This window comes from Asterias amurensis, chromosome 7, assembly GCF_032118995.1.
Source record: "Asterias amurensis chromosome 7, ASM3211899v1".
NCBI lineage: Eukaryota > Metazoa > Echinodermata > Asteroidea > Forcipulatida > Asteriidae > Asterias > Asterias amurensis.
Genome location: NC_092654.1, coordinates 17675768 through 17694990, shown reverse-complemented (window position 1 = coordinate 17694990; position 19223 = coordinate 17675768). Strand labels below are relative to the sequence as shown.

Sequence of the window (19223 nt, the reverse complement as noted above, 5' to 3'; positions counted from 1 at the left end):
GTCGGCCATTTATGGGGGTCAAAATTTTGACTCCCATAAATGGCCGACCATGTTAGTTCGCACAGTAGAAGGGAAACCACGCAATTTCGAGGCAAACTTGTGTGGATCATTGTATTCTACTTTTATAACATCTTTCCGACCATATGCATTTTATAAAAAACGGTTACAAACGCTTTTGTTTTGACCAACTCGTCCGATCCAAGGCAACGTGTTCCTTTAAGGTTGTTAAAACAGCAGAGGTTATGGATGATCCACAAATCCTCCACGATGACTGGATGTGGCTTGTTTGAAACCATAGTGGCTGTGTCTTCAGCCATTCTAAAGCTGTGTGCTATGGACCCAAGATTGCTGAGTTTAAGCTAGAGTCGTAGTCAAAGCTGTTGTTGTGTTATAATAATTATTATAACAGCTCTTACATAATGTTATTCCTTGGTCTTTGCGCGCTTAAATTAATATTGCCACTGGTCAATGGGCCAATTATTTCATATTAAGCCATCTCATCTCCTCGGGGAGTATACAGCCTGTGCTGCCAAGCATGTTGTGCTCAAACTACATAGATTAAAGGAACACGTTGCCTTGGATCGGACGAGTTGGTCAAAACAAAAGCGTTTGTAACCGTTTTTCATAAAATGCATATGGTTGGAAAGATGTTTTAAAAGTAGAATACAATGAACCACACAAGTTTGCCTCGAAATTGCGTGGTTTTCCTTTTACTTTGCGAACTAACATGGTCGGCCATTTATGGGAGTCAAAATTTTGACCCCCATAAATGGCCGACGTGTTAGTCGACGAGGTAAAAGGAAAACCACGCAATTTCGAGGCATGTTTGTGTGGATCATTGTATTCTACTTTTACAACATCTTTCTACCCATATGCATTTTATAAAAAAAACGGTTACAAACGCTTTTCAGAGACCAACTCGACCGATCCAAGGCAACGTGTTCCTTTAATCACAACCATCTCTGCCCTCACATACCCATATCCCCCTTGGTGAAGATAAGCAATTATAGTTTAAGTGTCTTGCTCAAGGACATGGGTGTCATGACTGATATTCGAACCCACACCCTGATGACTCGGCCACAACCCAGCACAATAAACTTTTTAAGTGTGATTCTCATAGAGCTATTTTGTTCACAAATTTGGTTGGTCAACATCCGAAATTTGTTGATCAACACCCAAAATTACATAATTGTATATCATTGTACTACTTGTGACTGGTCCCCTGCCCAGTTGTGATAGTCAAATAAATTTCTTTGTAGTGTTTTCTGAATAGGAGCTTTCTGAAATTAGGCCTAACATTGTTAAACACATTAAGCTTAATCTGCAAATGTGTGACCAGACAACCTGATTTTGTTTTGTCCACAAGGGATAACATGCAAATAAAAGTATGTCACATAAAGTACATGCGTGCAGACAGTGTCCTTCAGAGATGAATTCTTAGAGAGAGATAAGTGAAAATTCCTGAATACTTGCGGGGATAAAGATGGAAATGAAATTAAGGCAGATCAATACACACAGTACATCTTTGATATCAGAATGACATGTATAAAAACGAAAAAGTACAAACATTCTCGCGTGATCTCTTCAAGTCTTAAGTGTTGCTTAGTTATAAGCCTTGAGGTAAGATACTTCCCTTGGCAGTCTATACATGTATCGCCTCACAACAAATCAATAAAAAGCAATGACTCGACGAGAACAGGACAGCGAGTTGAATGCATCAAAGAACTTTGAACTTTTTGTGTCCGAAGAACCTTTTAAGGGTGATATCTCATAATGCATTTCCCCTGAGAAACAAGGTACCTAGACTTCTTACCATTGACCCAAGCTATGACTTACTGTTTAAATAGCAAGAGGAGCAAATGATCAGGTGCCCTATCGACAGGCCTTTTTTTAAACCACAACTTCAGAAAGCAGCACTTTTGGTGTAGAGGTTCAAATGGGCAGATGGTACGAGGCCGTACCTATGATTTAAAATGTTCCATACTTTTAGACATGATCAGGCAGAGTTATGAATTTGATGCACTGATATTCTTTCTGAAGATAGCATTTTTAATAAGGCAGTAGCATAACATTCTGATTATCACAAGATAATGACACTGAGCCATATTTTAAAACGTAATCATTGATTGCATTACAGCCATTATACACTTTCGGCACAGAAAAAAAAATTCACAGAAAAAGTTCACAGATTTACAAATAATTTACAGGGTTTACAGAAGGTAATGGTGAAAGACTTATCTTGCAATATTATTCCATAAAATGCTTTACTTTTTGAAAAAATATATATATAAATTCTCAATAGCCAGAATTACGGATTTATTTTCAACACATGTCATGACACGGCGAAACAGGGGGAAACAAGGGTGGGTTTTCCCGTTATTTTCTCCCGACTCCGATGACCGATTGAGCCTAAATTTTCACAGGTTTGTTATTTTATATATAAGTTGTGGTACACGAAGTGTGGGCCTTGGACAGTACTGTTTACCGAAAGTGTCCACTTGCTTTAAATCATGCATTCACCCTTTAAAATGTTTAGTCACTGTCAGTGTCATGTTATCTGTAAATTGGACATTTCTATGCATGCTTCAATTCATGCTACACATGAACAAAGCAAGGTATCCAAATTGTACTATTCTTGGATATTCTTGCATTATTTATAACTTTTGCAAATAATTTTGGAGAGGGAAAGACTGAATAGAACATTTTCAAGTTGTAGATTGAAAGAAAGACATGCAAGATAATTGTTTTGAATTACCTTTAAAAATATTCCAGTCGTCGATATCAGTTCTGGTCGATATGATAAGGTCCCTCGTTGGTAAATATTTATTGTTGTAAATTTGTGAGAGGGCAAATTACAGCTCTGGTTCAATGAAAGTGTTTCCATCTCTGCCTCTTTTCTCCTTGAACCAGACCTGTTTAATGTTACGCATCATGAGCCCTTTTTTATTTTTTCCCCTCTTGTACGTGGTGCACCAGTTATGTTTTACATGGTGCCTGGATTGTCAAACGCATGTGGTAATTAGTCATAGACTATAAAGCCCGCCAGGCTTCCCCAACGATCATTCACAATGTTACCGGGGACTTTAACAGAGTTTAGCTGTCACTGACGTTCCAGCAGACTGCCAGTGAATGGCTCTCCAATCTCATCCTGACTAGTTCTCCCTGTAAACGATCGGGCATTTTGTCGCAGGAGCCTGAAGTCGGAGGGTGACTTGTCTGATATTTTTTAGCGGGTTGTTTTACGCACAGTTGTAAGCTGGATGGTGCTTAATAAGGTATGCCCTCTATTGTTGCTTGAGAACTTTTACACGAGTCTTGGGATTAGGCTGTGGATTATACAAGTTGTTTCGTTGAATGGCTTCAACGGATGTAAGCTTTTCGGTGATACGGATCAACGATTGGAGGAAAAGTGTAAGCTTGCGTGATCATGCATGTCTAGTAGGAACGTTATCTTTGATCAAATTTTGATTGTTCATCATGCTGTCTTTTCGGTACTTTAACGACCGGTTTCAATATATCGACTGTAGATTGGATCCTGGAAATTTGAAATTTAAACCTCAAGTTGCTTCTCCTGATTCACCAAGACCTTTCAGATAACTGCATGTAGAGTTTGATGATTACAGCAGAGGGTACAGCTTACATCTTGTTTGACGTCTTCAACCCTGACTCTATCCCTATCATACTAGTAACATGTAAGCAGCCTTCTGGGTTTGGGCTTTCTGTCCTTACTCTATTGTTTGACGTAAGACTCTTTCGCGATACTCATTCACGCATTTATTATTTATCAAAGAAACTCACCCTTATATGATTACTTTATGTACTCTGCCGCAGATGCGGTATTTGTCATGCAAGAAGTCATAGTATTTCTCGTATGTCAAAATCGTTGTAATTTTATGTGATCCTTCTTATCAGCTGTGTTTCCTAATTCACATAACATAGTGGTTAGATACATGTACAAGGGGTAGATGTTAAATTTGCTTTGGGGACACTAGAGCATTATTTTGTGTGTAGTTCTGAGACCACTGCTATTAGTTTGAGACATTTCTTCATAAATTAATTGTGTGTGACATATTGTGGGCTTAAGTGCCTGGTATTTGAGGCCCTAGACTGTCTGTGTAGCAATAATCCATGATATTTGGCAATGAGTAATTCCCTGCAAGGACAGACACCATGTTCATGATGATGTGTCTCATATGGTATCTATTATAAGGCTACTCAATGGGCCTTAAAGGCACTGGACACTATTGGTAATTATTCAAAATAATCGTTAGCATAAAAAACTTACTTGGTAACGAATTTTCAACGTTTGTACATTTTTCAAAAACTTTTTTGAAATTCCGTTTGGTGCCCTTTGGGTTGTGTGCGCGTGTACCGCGCTGTTACTAATAGCTATAATTTGCATTCCGCGAATTTAAATTGGCATAATTTGCGTGCCAAACACGCGAAGCCAGCCAGTTTTAAACAGCTCCAGCTTAGCCTTTATCAGCCGTTTAAACATCCCATGTACTGCGCTCTCCAACAAATTGAAATAGCAGAACTGTCTTGGGTATTTTATTAACAATGAATAAAAACTACTTGAGTTTGTCGAATACAATATCTGTGCAAAGAGTTACTTAATATTTATTTGTTGTTCAATTGGTGTCCTTGAAACAAAAAGGGTACCAATGATTGTGGCTGTGCACATGAGCAGAAACTAGTTCGTACGCACCCAATTTCCTGAGAGCGTGATTCTCATCACCTGGAGATCACCCACAACGAATGTTTCCTGCGTGAATTGAAGAAGTATTTCCTTGATTTGGATCTTACAGGTCGGTCATGAGGAGATACAGCAAGAGAAGACGATGTTGCTGGAGAGATTGCGACTTCTTGAAGCCGAGAACTCCGCTCTCGTCTTGGAGAATGAGAACCAACGAGACCAGTATGAGCGATGCCTTGACGAGGTAAGGAAAACTGGGAATAATTGAGTTTTTTTTTTTTTTCTGTAATTTCTTGTTTATCCTGGGTAACCATTCAGTGAAAAACAAAAACTTGCTGATGTCCCATGGATCTGTGTAATTGTATCTTGGAAGAAACTGTACCTTGAATGTAAGTCTCAAATCTCTTAAAACATTTTGAGATTCTTCGAAGAATAAAAAAAACCTTCAAATTTAGTAGGGACTATTAGGGTCTAAAAGACTCTGCTGTAATAATTGAATGAACAGAAATCTTAAACTTGACGGGGGCCCTATTCGAGTGCACACAACGTCTACACTTACAAATGCCTTGCATAATTTGTAGCTGATAACTAATCACTGAAAACCAAAACAAAATGGATTTGTTCAGTTCATACAGTAGATTTTTTCAAGTCGAACCCCATATAAAGTGAAACTATAAAGTCTTTACTCATTTAATTAATTTGCCCAAACAGAAGACAACGCACATCTTCAAATGCTAAATCTAAATTCTCTTTTCGCGCAACGATATTTGACATCTTTGTTTTTGCATGTCTGATGTTCTCTTTTTTTGTTTTCCCACAGGTGGCCAATCAAGTGGTTCAAGCCCTCTTAATGCAGAAGGTAAGTGGGAATTGAGAGTCCTGTATTCATCTTGTTCCTTGTCTTTGCAGTCTCTGCTGTGAATCTCAAGCAACTTTTGCAGTGAGCCCCAGCAGCACTCCTTCATAGAGTGTGGCTAGACGGTTGACTTTTAGATTAAAGCAATATTGCATTTGACAAAATGTAGGTTCGATCGAGCAGCTGGAAAGTTGTGTCATGACTTATAGGATGTGTGCCTTACTGCCTAGTTCATTGTCGTCGCAGTCCTGAGAGTCTCGATTGACTCATTGTGACCCTTTTGATGACAGAGTTCCACCTCAGCCTGTCCAAAGCTGACCGGTAGGCTGTGGTCAGAAAATGTCTGTCGGCTCCTCAATTACATCAGTCCAACTTCTGTCTGCCACAGAAGAACTTTTCCTTGGAAGATAATTTTCTCCAGATTATCTCTTTCTCTCCTTGAGACATGGCCAAAATACTGTAATGGATGTGACTTCTTCTTATTTAGCGCTCATATCCATCACATAAAGTAGTTAGGTAGAAAGATATCACCAAAATTGATAGTAACTTTTCTCAAGATTCGTATTTCAATTACAGTTTATTTTTCCTGCGTGGACATAATTGCTCTGGATTTTCTTCGAAAATGGTTTTGCCCCAATTGTGGTTTGAGTCATTGAAGCTAAAGCTTAGAAAGGTCGTTATGGTGTGTCTTCTACTCGATCCAATAGTATGTTACTAGGACCTCATGTTTTGACGCAAATATTTCCAGAGCCACAGAGAAGGTATGATCTCAATGACTGATGAGATTTTAAAAACACAGCCTCAGTTCCATTGGATAAGAATAATGTGATTTGATCAGTCGGTATGATTCTGAAGCATGGTGTCCATTTTGTACAAGGTCGCTACCTCTCAATTGGACTTTTCCGATTTTGTTCTCTGTGATTCAGATCGCTACCACTATTGTTCCTTCCCCTGTAATGTTAGAAACATATTATTTCCAGGTCACAAGTTCAAATCCGTCTTCAAGAATTTGTCTCTTTGATGATCACAAGTGACAGGCAGCTGTAGGGCAAGAACCACTTGTTGTTTTTGCAGTGGTTTCCACTTTCTGGTAAGAAAGGGAGAAGATAGAAAATTGAAACTAATGTATTTTGTCATTGGATGTGCGAGGTATCGGTGAAGGACACAAGGCTGCGCTTTGTGTATAAGGTCCTATCAGACATGATTCTTTGTCGAATCTTAAGCTTGTGTTTCCTGTAATATTAAGTCTGGAGACTGATGGGACAGAACAGTGCGTTGGGTGAGAGACTGAAAGACAAGAAGGGCTGATGGCTGGGGTGGCGTCTGACCGCACAGAGGCCACAGCCCTGAATGCTGATTTTTGAATGTATGCTGTAGTTGTTGAAAGGGCAGGGTCACCAAGGCATTTTCTCCTTGGTAAGGGGCATCCTATGAGGAAATTTCTACTGGAGCATTTCAAGGGCACCAAGGCAATGACCAAGGGGCATGGAGGCAGTCGCCTTTGGTACCTTCGCAAAAGATGTGATCTTTCTGTTTCCAATGACATTAAGCTTGGGTATGGGGAGGATCGTGGACCAAACTACAGCTTTATTGCAAAATGTTTTTTTTGTGCTCTGGCTTGAGAGATGTTTATGTATAATAATCTGTCTCTTTCTAATGATGGTAAGCTTGGGTATGGAGGGTGAACATGTACAAAACAACAGCTTTATTACAAAATTCCCTTTGTGCTCAGGTTTGAGTGCTTTTTGTGTATAAAGTCCGATAGTAAGGAATGAGTTTACTATGTGTGTCAGTGATTGAAGGGACTTTGGCAACATTGGAGACTAGGTCTTTTTGGTGATCCGACTAAAGACACTGACGATACGGACATCGATACGGACGCCGGTCTAGGAAGCAGCCAAATAGTACCTCTTTAAAACAGAGGATGTTTTTAAGGTGTTTTTTTATTGCTTGGATCAGCTAGAGGTGTTGTGACACAGTGCAGCGGGGTGACAGAACAAGTGTATTGTTTCAGGGGGCATCTAATCTGTAGTGACAGGATAAGCGTGGTCCAGCTTAAACGATACATGTTGGAACACCTGTTCTATTAGAGGAGAGGGTAAACAGAAAAGGGGGGGCAAACAGAAAAAGGGGGCAGCGAGGAGAAGGGGGGTGGACCACAGATATTTTGTTTGGTCAGTAAGGGGGGGGGGGGTAAATGAAAACCAACTATCTGACCCTATTGGGAAAACACACTGAGTCACAAAGTTAAGACTAGCTGGCACCACGTTAAGACGCCAGTTTCGACTGCGTCACGACTGAACAATGCCAACGAATTTGACACAGCTGGGACATCCCCTGACCTCTGGAGGTTAATTCAAATTGATGAACCTCTTTTTACTGAGCTTAAAACAAAGCTATATGAAAGTTAAAATAGAAGATGAGCGATCATTGTTGTTATATGTGCTTTGTGCCACATTACTTGGTAATTGGTGGGGGATTGGCATGGTGCCAGAGTGTTACTGCACCGGTTTATCACCCAGACGAGTCTAAGAACCTTTTCATCCTGTAATTGAACCCAAATTCGTAAACCGCAGCAGGTTTTAAGATTATCGAAAAGACCTTGAGAGTTAACCCCACCTGATTAAACAACTCTTACTTTATATCCACGTTGGTTTCAAGTTTAAAGGTAGGATTCGTTTTTGTCAACGAAATGTAAATGCAGTCATCTTACTGGTTTTTATAAACTTTCACGTGTCACTTTTTGGGTACCTTGGACAAAAATGAATATTATGTCCCTACCTTTAAAACACCCACCTCCTTTTCAGATAGTTACCTGTTGATTGTTGCTTGCAGAACAATTTAAATTTTTAGAGGTTCATGTGCCTACCATTTGCGAATGCATTGACCAGTTCCAGTATTGTCTTTCACTGGATGTCATTTGTATTCTGCACTTGGGAGGAAAATTTGTTGTGAAGACGTTGTCCCATCTTAAGATGCACCACCTGGGCAGGGTCTTCTTCAAGGCAATAACAGATACAGACGTGGCTTAGGTACAACCCATCAATTGCCATATCAGTCTAGAATCCTGAATCCTGGTGAGAGGGTAACCGCAGATTCCCACTAATACTCTTCCTCTATCTGCCTGCTACAGGGATGTAAGACAAACCACAACCTTGCTACTGGATATTGAGGCTTTGTACGGTGAAGATTGGGGAAGTATTTACTAGGTGTGCCATCTTACCGTCTGGTCTTCAGTGAGGGGTAAATTTCAAGCAGGTGTGGATGGGGGATTCTTTTGGATTCTTGTTCCGATTAAGTTAAGACCATGTTAAGATCTCTTGTTGGATGAAAGTGTTGTGTCTTGGAGAGCCGATTGCTCGGGCTATCTGCGTTCTGATCATGCTTTGGCTGTGAATTGTTGCGCTATACCCCTGGAAGGTGATGTTTTAAAGATGCGACTCAAGGTAAAAAGAATCAACCCACACAGCTCATATGATGGCTGTTATTGCATTCAAGATATTGATTATAACAAAGTAAGGTATCCTTGAACAAAATAATCAGTGGTAAGCTTGTGGTTAAGGCCTGTTCCCTTCACAGCCCGATTTTTGTTCTTTTTGCATTTTAAACCAACATGTGGAATGCTTTTATAGCTTTTTCGAAATTATGTGTTTTAAAAAAAAAAAAAAAAAAAAAAAAATGTCTTTCTGACCAAACAAAGTGTATCTTGCTGATTTGTGTTGCCTTGGTACATCCCAAAGTCAATACTACTTCTTGAGTGTTAATGCCCTCTCATGTATATCATGGTCGTACTTGTACAATTTATGACAATTTTTGAGTACATACAAAAGATATAGAAAGGTTTGCGGTAACACCATGTAATGACTATCTAGCTTTCTCCAGAAGACGATCAGAGCATACTGATCAAAACGACGAGTTGAAACCAATGGTTCTTTTCAGAACCACCCCAACTCATTAGAGATAGTCATTACATGGTGTTACCACAAACCTTTCTATATCATATTTCCACCATGCAAAGTTTCAAATCCTACTTATACAAAAGGTACTTTTTTCCCCTTAGGAATTTCAAAGATAAGTTACACAGAGAACACTGCCTGGGTTATTTTCGTCACTCTCAGTAGACACACAGTGCTATTAATCATAACTGGAGATTCTAGGGTAAATTTATTTATTCCTCTTTCACTAAACTGAAATGCCACACCTGTTGAAGGTTGGAAACTCTTCTATCTTTAGTGAGATTAGGAGTTGGCATGAGTGACTCACAGTAATAGAACACATGCTCACGAGTTGGGTTGTTATTGTTTTAGTTCTTTGAAAACAGCATTAAAAATGGAGATACTCAATTTGGTTTTAAGGCACAAACCAGTTTGGAAACAACAGATTATTTTTAATGGTAATTTGTAAGCTGATACTTATAACATCTGTACATGTTTCAGACTTACATGTATTGAGATAAAACCTGCAGTAGTGCTGTATTTTTTTTTCAAGGCAGAAAAGTTCTAGTCTTTCATTGTAAATAAAAACATGACCAATTCTCACAACCTTTCCATGTCTTCTCCTGAGAGAAGAAAAGGCACACCTGAGTGAAACAGCCAAGTGTTGTGGCTTCTTGCCAACAAGACAGTTTGAACTTGCTCTCTCTAAACAAAAAGTGCACCATCCCTGCAAAGGATGTATTAACTGCTTGTACATAAGGCATTTTTTACGGGCAATTAGATTCAATCAACTGCAAAAGGAACTCTTTTATTTGACCTTACAAGAGACACCTTTCTTGTCCTATGTGAAGATTCAACGTGAATTTTCCTGTAAATTGCCCCGTTTGATGTCCGTAAGAAATATATAGAATTGACATTTACTGTGAAAGACATGGTATGTTGCTCATCTGCCTTTTGGATAAAACAGACGTCATCGGAAACAGATCACCATGCCAATGCTTTGACTTAGTTTGGTCTTTGAGATCGAAGTAATAAAAGTGCAAGCAAACAGCAAGTTTCCCTTTTGCTTCTAACAGTTAATTGAGATGAAAACTGAAAGTTTGCATTAAAATTGTTCTGATGAAAACTGAAAATTTTCTCTAAATTGTTCTGTAAAAAGTAGAGATGAGTACTAAAACTATTTACTAAATTGTTCCGTGAAAACTTGAGATAAATACTGAAAGTTTTCCCCAAAGAAGTCAGGTGAAAACTTGACAAGGTGACTTCTTTCAAGTTTTTTGCTTGAGATAAATTATGTGAACTTTCTAGTACTTTCTGGAATCAGTATTCTGAAGTCTTGTGTAAGTTGCGCCTGAGGCATGATGGTGGATGGATGACAGAAAACAGCGAAGAAGACAATTAAGGAAATTGAGAAAAATGTCAAGACAGATGGATCTTGATGAGATTTCTGCAGATCAAGGAAGATTAAGCAGGAAGATCTACATGTGAGTCTTGTAGTTTGTTAAATCACGTGCCATGTTCGGCTAGACATCAAATCAGACATGACGTACTTACAATTTTTGGCTCTCTCTCTGTCAGCCGTAAATGTGGACACGCATGAATGTGATTCGTTACAGAAGTCTGGCTTCATCGTTTAGATGCGGAAACCACTAAGCGAGATCTACAAGTTTCGGAATGACAGCCAAAATTCCATGGCAACGATGACGAGAGGCCTATTTTTTCTTTGAATTGTTTTTGAGTATTGTCTGGTTTTTTAGTGAGTTTGCCGGAGGAGGTAAGCTTTTTTAGACAGGCAGAGTTGATCCTTCTCCTATGACCTTTTTACCAGTCTAGCCAATCGTGGTCCAGTCTCGATGTACCTGGATGGAGACCTGAAATATGCCTTTTTAAATGTCTGCTTTTCATGTTAGTTTTAGGAGATATGCATGAGCATTGAGAAAAACATTTATAGATCAGACATTCAACTCTCCAGATTACCTGCTGATTCACTCTTTTTCGTTTGCGTTTTCTTTTACTGCCCCCCCCCCCATAAAAAAAGAAGAGTTTTTAAAACATGCTGCACAGTTTGGTGTGCTATGTACATGTAGGTTTCCTTTACTATTGGTAGTGCAATAGATTGGTCAAGCCGTACATGGACTCAAGAAAATGATAATGATTTTGATTTTGACTGGACAAAAATAGGACATTTAACTTTTCGGATAACCAGCTGATTTGCTCTTTTTCTTTTACATTGTTGTTTTTTATTACTGCTAAAGAAGAGTTAAACAAAAAAATGATACAATTGCTAGGTTTCCTTCCTCTAAATAGTACAATAGATTGTTCATGCCTTACATTGATTGAAAGGTTTGGCCTAGAAAAGCGTCAATGCTTTGACCCAGAAAAGCATGCACACAGTTTTGTTTCATTCATTAAAAAAACCACTTTACCAAACAAAATGTGTGTTTGGCAAATTGTCTGCTTGATCAATATATGTAAGTGATACATGTATGTGCGTATCTAATGGGTTAACCTGCATTAAATTTGACATACATACGCACAGATGAATGACGAAAAACAATCCCACAGGAAAACATCAAAAGATAATCAGCAACATTTTCACACATCCCGGCTTCTAGTTCAAGCTCATTTTTTTTTTGGAGCTAATTTGAGAAGTATCTCGTGTCGAACCTAAAATCAACTCTGTCTCAGTTGAATGGCTCTGCCGGGGATTGCCCAGTTGTCGCTGAAAATCGAGTTCGCACATTGAGGCTAAAAGTAGCTAACAAATGACATTGAATGGTGCCATCCAGTTGCAAAGAGGACCTTTCCATATTAATATAACATTAAAACCCACCTGGCAATCAATTGCCTGACTATAGGAAAGTACGTCAAGTCAGAATATTGAAGTAGAGGCGGTCTGTTATCACCAATGAAGATGTTTCTATTATTAAAAACAATTTGGTCCGATAATCCATGTGGGAGCTTGGTTGTAATTAAAAGTCGAGTTCGGATTCCGGAGTTGGGGTCTTCCGGGGGTCCCAAGACGACACGAGAGTCCCTTGTTTTGTGTTGGATGGTTGGATGATTTCTTCTGACATCCAAAGTGATGAGTTAAGGACATTGCCAGAGGGTGTGTGAGCAGTGCCAGGGGGGCTCTCTTACGGCCAGGTCCAGGGTCAATTGGATAGCAAGCAGGGGTGCATTATTTCTTACCCTCTCCCCCTTGGGGGTTTGTCATCTTCCATCCGTAAGGCTTCCAGGGGGACCCATGTCTCATTTCCTTGTCATACGAATGATTGATTTATTATCGTACACAGGAAATGGACCTATAGATATTACTTGAGACAGCTAAGTTTCTCTGAGTATGACAACATTTATAGCAATCAAATTTATATTACATGTGATTAATCGAGAGAATGCTCTGATCCATGCTTTGGTGATGTTGTTGTTGTTGTTATTGTTGTTGTTGGTGGTTTTTTTTTTATGGACTTGCACTCAACCATATTTGCAGGAGAATCTTGCTTATCAAGAAAGATACTTCGGTACTGTAAGCCTGCAGTATTAACAACAACAAAATGTTTACATGTATAACTTAAGTAAGCAGTGTATTCTGATGCCTCTGTAAAGATAATCTAGAAAAAAATATAGCTCTTGATTCTATGTTCACTCTTCACTTTTTAGACCTGTCTTTTGTCATGCGTTTTGTTGTTATTGAAAATTTGGCATGTAGTTCTAAGCCTGGATTATTGTGAAGCAATACTTTGCTCACTTGTATCCTACATTTTTTGAGTCAACAGTCTACTAAGAATAAATGCCTTTCTGATTCAGGCCTGAAATTTCATTTTTGATAGGGCAAAGCCATGTTCATTTTGCAAAGGGCACTTCCATTAAAGAATTCAACAGGACACATTTGAAAGGGCACCAAGGCCACCAAGGCCAAGGGCAATGTATGCCATGGCCTCTTTGGCATACTGGGTTGCTGTTTTGTTTCTGAAGAAGACTAGGCTTGGTTAAAGATGTGAGTGACACAGGTGCAGTTTGATCCATCCTAGGTCAAGTCCTTTAATAAACTGTTTATCCTACATCAGATATGTGTCCCCTCGGAATAATTTTTGTGTCCCCTGAAAGTCTCTGATCAATCACTGAACCCCTGGACACTCTGCAGAGTCAAGGATCACGGTTTTTGACACAAAATTACCTTGAAAAATCTTGCTTGAAATGCTTGACCTGATGTGTAGTTTCTTAATGGGTTTATAACTAAGGAAGTTTGTGTAATAAAAACTTGCTTAATAGTTGGATGAGATTTTAACAGTCTTGTGTGATTCTCCAAGAAGCTAGTTCAGGTTGAAGCACGACTCCCGTTGTCTCAAGAGGTTGGTCTCGTTAGAAAGTATTCCCCACAGCGGAACTTAGGAAATGATTGTTAAAAATGACTGTGAGGTTAGTGTAGGCAAAGGTAGTGATAGATGCACCATTGTATACCTCAAATCCTATAGATGGCCCATTATTGCACGATCTTGCGTTGTGTGAAGACGGCTGGTCTTGAAGTCTTGTGTTTGAACGGTTTGTGATGTGATCTTTTGAGAATATCTGGTTGGAAGAGGAACCGGTTGAGATTCTGTGAAACACCTTAAAGCAAGAACAGCAAGCTCCTTTGACTCAAGACCCTGAATTAAGCGTTAACAAGTAGCAGTTTGAAAAAAACATTGCAACCTGAACTGACCGTGCAAATCTTGCACATACCCGAACATTTTTTGGACCACTCTAGGCCTATGCACATCGTTTTGAACTTGTGGAGCAAACAATATTGCGCACTATAAGGGATCCAAATATTCAAATAAGCGTTAGACTTAGGATTCCAGAAAAGCTATACTTACATGTAAGTCGATTAAAAGCATTGTTTTAATCAGTGATTCCAAAAAAACTTTCACTTTAGTTTGTTGTCTTTCCAATCATTTTGGCTCAGTTAAAATTGCCTCGCATTAAGCTGAGGTTAAAGTGACTAATTACGTTTGCAAAACAACAGTCGTAATTAGTTTCCCTACATTGGGATTATGACTGAGACAAAAAGATTGCGCTGCTTGTCTGATAAAACAGCTGCCCACTGACCGATTACCCCAACCCAGTCTCTCCCATTCATCAAGACTTTTGACGATGCGAACACAAGTGTTTTCTTCTCAGTCGCAAAAGCAGCACTCCAAACTTGGAAAGTTTACCTAATGACACAGGAACACGACAACGGGGAATTGCGACCTCCTGCTTGGACCAACAACAAGTTGGATACTGTAGAAAGGTATGCGGTAACACCATGTAATGACTATCTCTAAATGAGTTGGGGGTGTTTCTGAAAAGAACCAGTGGTTTTAACTCGACGTTTCGATCAGTATGCTCTGATTGTCTTTTGGAGAAAGCTGCAAACTTGAACATTGTTTGGCTCCCGTCAGCGCGGTGAGACTTGCCAAGTGTAGGGCAGTGATTAAGTGTGAGTTTTGCTTGAAGGATTTCCCTTTATAAGTGTGAGACACTAATACTGATGATGGAGCAGTCGGCAGTGGTTCTGTATTATCTATACTATTTTGCTATGTGTCTTGGGACTTTCTTGAAGGAAACGGCCCAGGTGAGAACAATTTGGTTTCTTTTCAAGTTATTGTTTCACTTTAAGTTTTATTGCGTTGTTAAATATGGTCAGGTTTTTGTTTTTGCCCCTTTTCACCCATCTACATGATTTGTGGCAGATTATAATCTGGCGCCATATCAGTTTGATATGAATCAAGAATGCTTGCCTGGAAGAGCATCAAATACTCTCATGAGATCTGACTAACGTCCAAGTGATGTATGAAATTGGTTTTTAATTCAGTACAAATTTTCATACTGCAATCTGTAACGATGGCAGCACTAATTTATATAATAATAAATAATAATAAAACTAAAATTTATATCAATCAATCAACCCTTCAAATCTCTTGAGAAACACAATATTGTTTTATGAAGCCTGATTATTAATACAGAGATTAAAATAAATTGTGCACTCAGTGCCCTGCTGATATAACCCTCAGGGAGAATCAGTTTATGAATTTTTGATGAAGTAATATCCATAGGTTCTGATTTACCCTTAGATTTGAGAATTATTACAACCCCAAATATCCAGGGATGAAAATTTATTATAATAATTTGAAAAGGAATGACTGCAAATTGATGTTTGGCATACATGTATACGGTTGTGTGTCATTTTCTTTCATGGCCGGTGTGGTGCTTTGTAGTCTTGGTTCATACTTACAGACAAGAGTGGTTCGTGGATGATAGCGTTCTCTTTGAGGAAAAATTGTGACAAGTCAAACTGAAAAGGTCTTGCAACAAGACTAGGTGCTTTGCACTACTGCTTGTAAAAACAGTTTTTAACTGTTGCTATTGTACAAGTAGGTATTAATTAAGCTTTGTAGTTGCAGTAACATGGGTCTTTCAGATTACAACTTTTTAAATCAAGCAGAATTTAATAATATTGGTAAAGACAAGTGTCCACAGTTTGTGTGACCAATTATATATCAAGAAATCACACAGGCAATCACAAGAAAAATAGTTGGGGAGAAAACAAAAATCACTGCTTCAAAAGATGAGACTTTATACTCGCAAGATCAACAACTTATTCTAACAAAAAGCTATAGCATTTCAGGCAAATGTATTATAGGGGAAGTTACTGGCTCAATGTCTATCTTTAATAATAATTAAAATAATAATAACAATAACATCAAAAAGCAGTTCTTTAAAGAGCAAACTACAAATAAAGTCTCTAGGCACTTCTGTGATTAAAAAGATGGGTTTCAAGTTTAGATTAAAAAATTTCTAGCGTGGAACAGTCTTTGACATTGTTTGGAAGAGAGTTCCACAGTTTGAAGTACATTTGAAGGAATGTTGACTGTAGAACTTTGTGTGGACTGGAATACATGTTTTGTTTGAGGTGTCGTGCTATAGTCAGGAGCTTTATTGCCTCGTTCATTTCTATGTGACATTATTACATTAGTATCCAAAGTTGATGTTAATAACTTGACCACCAGGAGGTCCTAGCTTGAGGTCTTCTGTTGCGCCCTTCTGGTCCTGATCGACTCGGCAGGGGCCATCACTCCGGTCTTTGATTAATCATCTGTACTTTAGTATCTCACTAGGGCGCCTTGGATCTCCACTGAATCATAAACGCAGGAAATTTGTTGTTTACTTTTTGTCTTCTGGTTGGTGGCACATTCATGCAAGAAAAACTCATTCTCTGTATTTGAAGCTTCTGAGAAAGCTTTTTATAGGGTTTTGTTTCCCCCGCTCCAAAATTTCTTACCAACAACTACTGACAACAGATGACGTACAAGAATAGATGTACAATTTATACGTCGCCCATGTAAGCCCGAAGCTTTATTGAGATGTGCACACTTTATTGACCAATCACAGGTGCAGTCTTTATAAAGACATGTTTATTAGATGTAAAAATCGACATGTTTATTGTTACGATTTGATGGATGATTGGCCAGTATTTTTATTCACTCCAGGTTTTCCTGTAAAAAAAATAAGTTGTTCAAATTTATTTTTAACCCATTAAAGGAATTGTTTGGAGTACTGTCAAATTTAAATTGAAGGAGTTAACAATGAAATCTTTGCTTTGGATAGGAATAACTATTTGAGAAGCTTTTTACATGTTATGGTTAGGATTAGGTTTAAGATTAGGATTGGGGTTAAGGTTATGGTTAGGATTAGGTTTAGGGTTATGGTTAGGGTTAGGGTGTAGGTGGATTTACTCACCCTTCAGTAGAATTTGCTCCTTTTGTAAAGCAACCAATTTTTGCCAAAAATCAATATTGACCTGACCAATTTTTTAGCAGAGTCTTTCTCAAAGGCTGTTTTTTATCAAGTCAATCGAATTGGACATTATTGTTTTCTCATTTTGTGGCTAACCTAGAATACCCTTGTTTTCTAGCGAGTAGAATCTTGTTCAGTCAAACCACAGAATGACGTACTGTAGGAACATAAACAGGTGCCAAGGGAGGACATAGCACTAATCCCTCAATGATGCTAGCCACAACCATGTGGTAGACCGTCTCTAGAATTAGGAGAAGAGAAAATAGACTCTGACCAAATGTTCAAGCGGATATTTACGAGGGTCTTGTCTGCCTTGCATTGATCCACAATCTACCTCCTTAATGATTGGATAATCCAATTAGACATGTATACTAGTGACCCAATTCTTCTTGAGCTGGTAAAGCCTACAAGTTTGTCTAGCATGTTTACATGCATAGATTTGGTAACGCCTCAAAATTTGCTACAAGCCCAAAAAAAAAAAAAAATGTACTGTTGTTCTTAAAGGTACCACACCATTGTTCTTTTTCCGTTATTATTGTTTTGTTTGCTTCTTTATAGAGAGAGATAGTTCTGATTCACGTAAAAGATTACATTTCTTTTGATGTTAAAGAATACTCTGATCAATCTCAAAAAAAGTACACTTTTGTTTTATGCTGACAGAACCCCCCTCCACTCTTTGACCCCCCCCCCCCCAAAAAAAAGTAGCTGCCAAAAGGTTTTATTCTTTATCCCCAATGTAGAAATGAACAATTGAATCGTTGCGGTACCCGCTGCTTTTGATTCAAACTGCTTTAGCCATCGGGCTAGCTCAGTGGTCTTGTGGTACGACATCTGCTCTAGCAATGCAGTGGTCATGGGTTCGAACCCCACTCAAGTGATTCGCTTTTGAATTTTGTTCACAGACTCTGGAAAGTACTCAGTAGTCAGTACTTAATACACGTCAGATTAAGGGTTAAAAATAACCAGATGCAAAAAAAAACACATCTATTTGGCCAAAGATGTTTTGCCAAATTCTTTGTCTGTGCTCTGACACAAGACTTTGTTCCCATACATCTTCGTCTGTTGAAAAGCCTTGGGCATTGTTGGGGGTTGAAGCTATTTTAACTTCTCTCATTGTTGTTCACTCGTCTCATGTTGGGATCATTCCTTTGAAGAGCCCGCAAGCGTCTTCATTGCCCGTCTCCATCAAATAGTGACTCTGTAATCCCTCAGCTAGCTAATAAGCTTAACTGGAGGTCAAATGTATCGTTTAGGTTTGATTTTTGTTGGGTTGAGTAATCTTTGTTGTAGGTCACAGTGGAAATCTATGTAAACGGTGCATTAGGTGATGACACTGGCCACTTATGAGTATGAGGACGACCGAAATGTGACACTTAAACTGTAGAGAAAACAACAGCAGCAATGCAAGCTGAACAGATCTTCAGGATCATTGGTATGGATGGTTTCTCAACAACGACAATATAAGTCATGAAGGGGTAGCATCTGCATATAGAGGACATCATTATCTTATGTCATTACTGTATAAGTAATTGCAGTTATAAAACTTCACCACTTCAATCTTGTGTAACATAGTCCCAGGATGTTGGATCAACCTGCAAGAGGACACAGTCTCGTTTCTAGTCAATCATACAGGTAGTCTTGGAAGACGGTGGGTGATTGATAGTGGATTGTATGTACTAGGCTTGCAGTATCTTGTATTGGTGTGTCTTCTTACAGTCTTCTTGGGCGATTGATAGTGGATTGTGTGTATACGCTTGGTAGTAGTTTGTAGTAGTGCACCTTCTTACGGCACAATTTAACAGATTATAGCAGCTTTCGGTACTGTCTTTTGAAACTTTATGGAATGGGTTGATTTTTTTGCTTTGTTTCTTCCCTAGCCTTTTCTATTGAATCAATCAGCATGCGATTGCATAAACAA

At 38.7% G+C, this 19223-nt stretch overlaps 1 protein-coding gene across 3 annotated transcripts in view; it reads left to right on the top strand.

The window, feature by feature from the left end:
• Nucleotides 1-19223, top strand: part of LOC139939731 (uncharacterized) — a 155422-nt gene that overhangs the window by 118320 nt on the left and 17879 nt on the right. For 2 of the 3 annotated variants that reach the window (XM_071935822.1, XM_071935823.1), the window contains 2 exons: nt 4809-4940; nt 5517-5555. In XM_071935822.1, coding sequence (XP_071791923.1) covers nt 4809-4940; nt 5517-5555 — 171 coding nt within the window. Of the gene's footprint in view, nt 1-3148; nt 3276-4808; nt 4941-5516; nt 5556-19223 lie in introns of those variants that run through there. The other variant, XM_071935824.1, reaches the window with a different exon arrangement.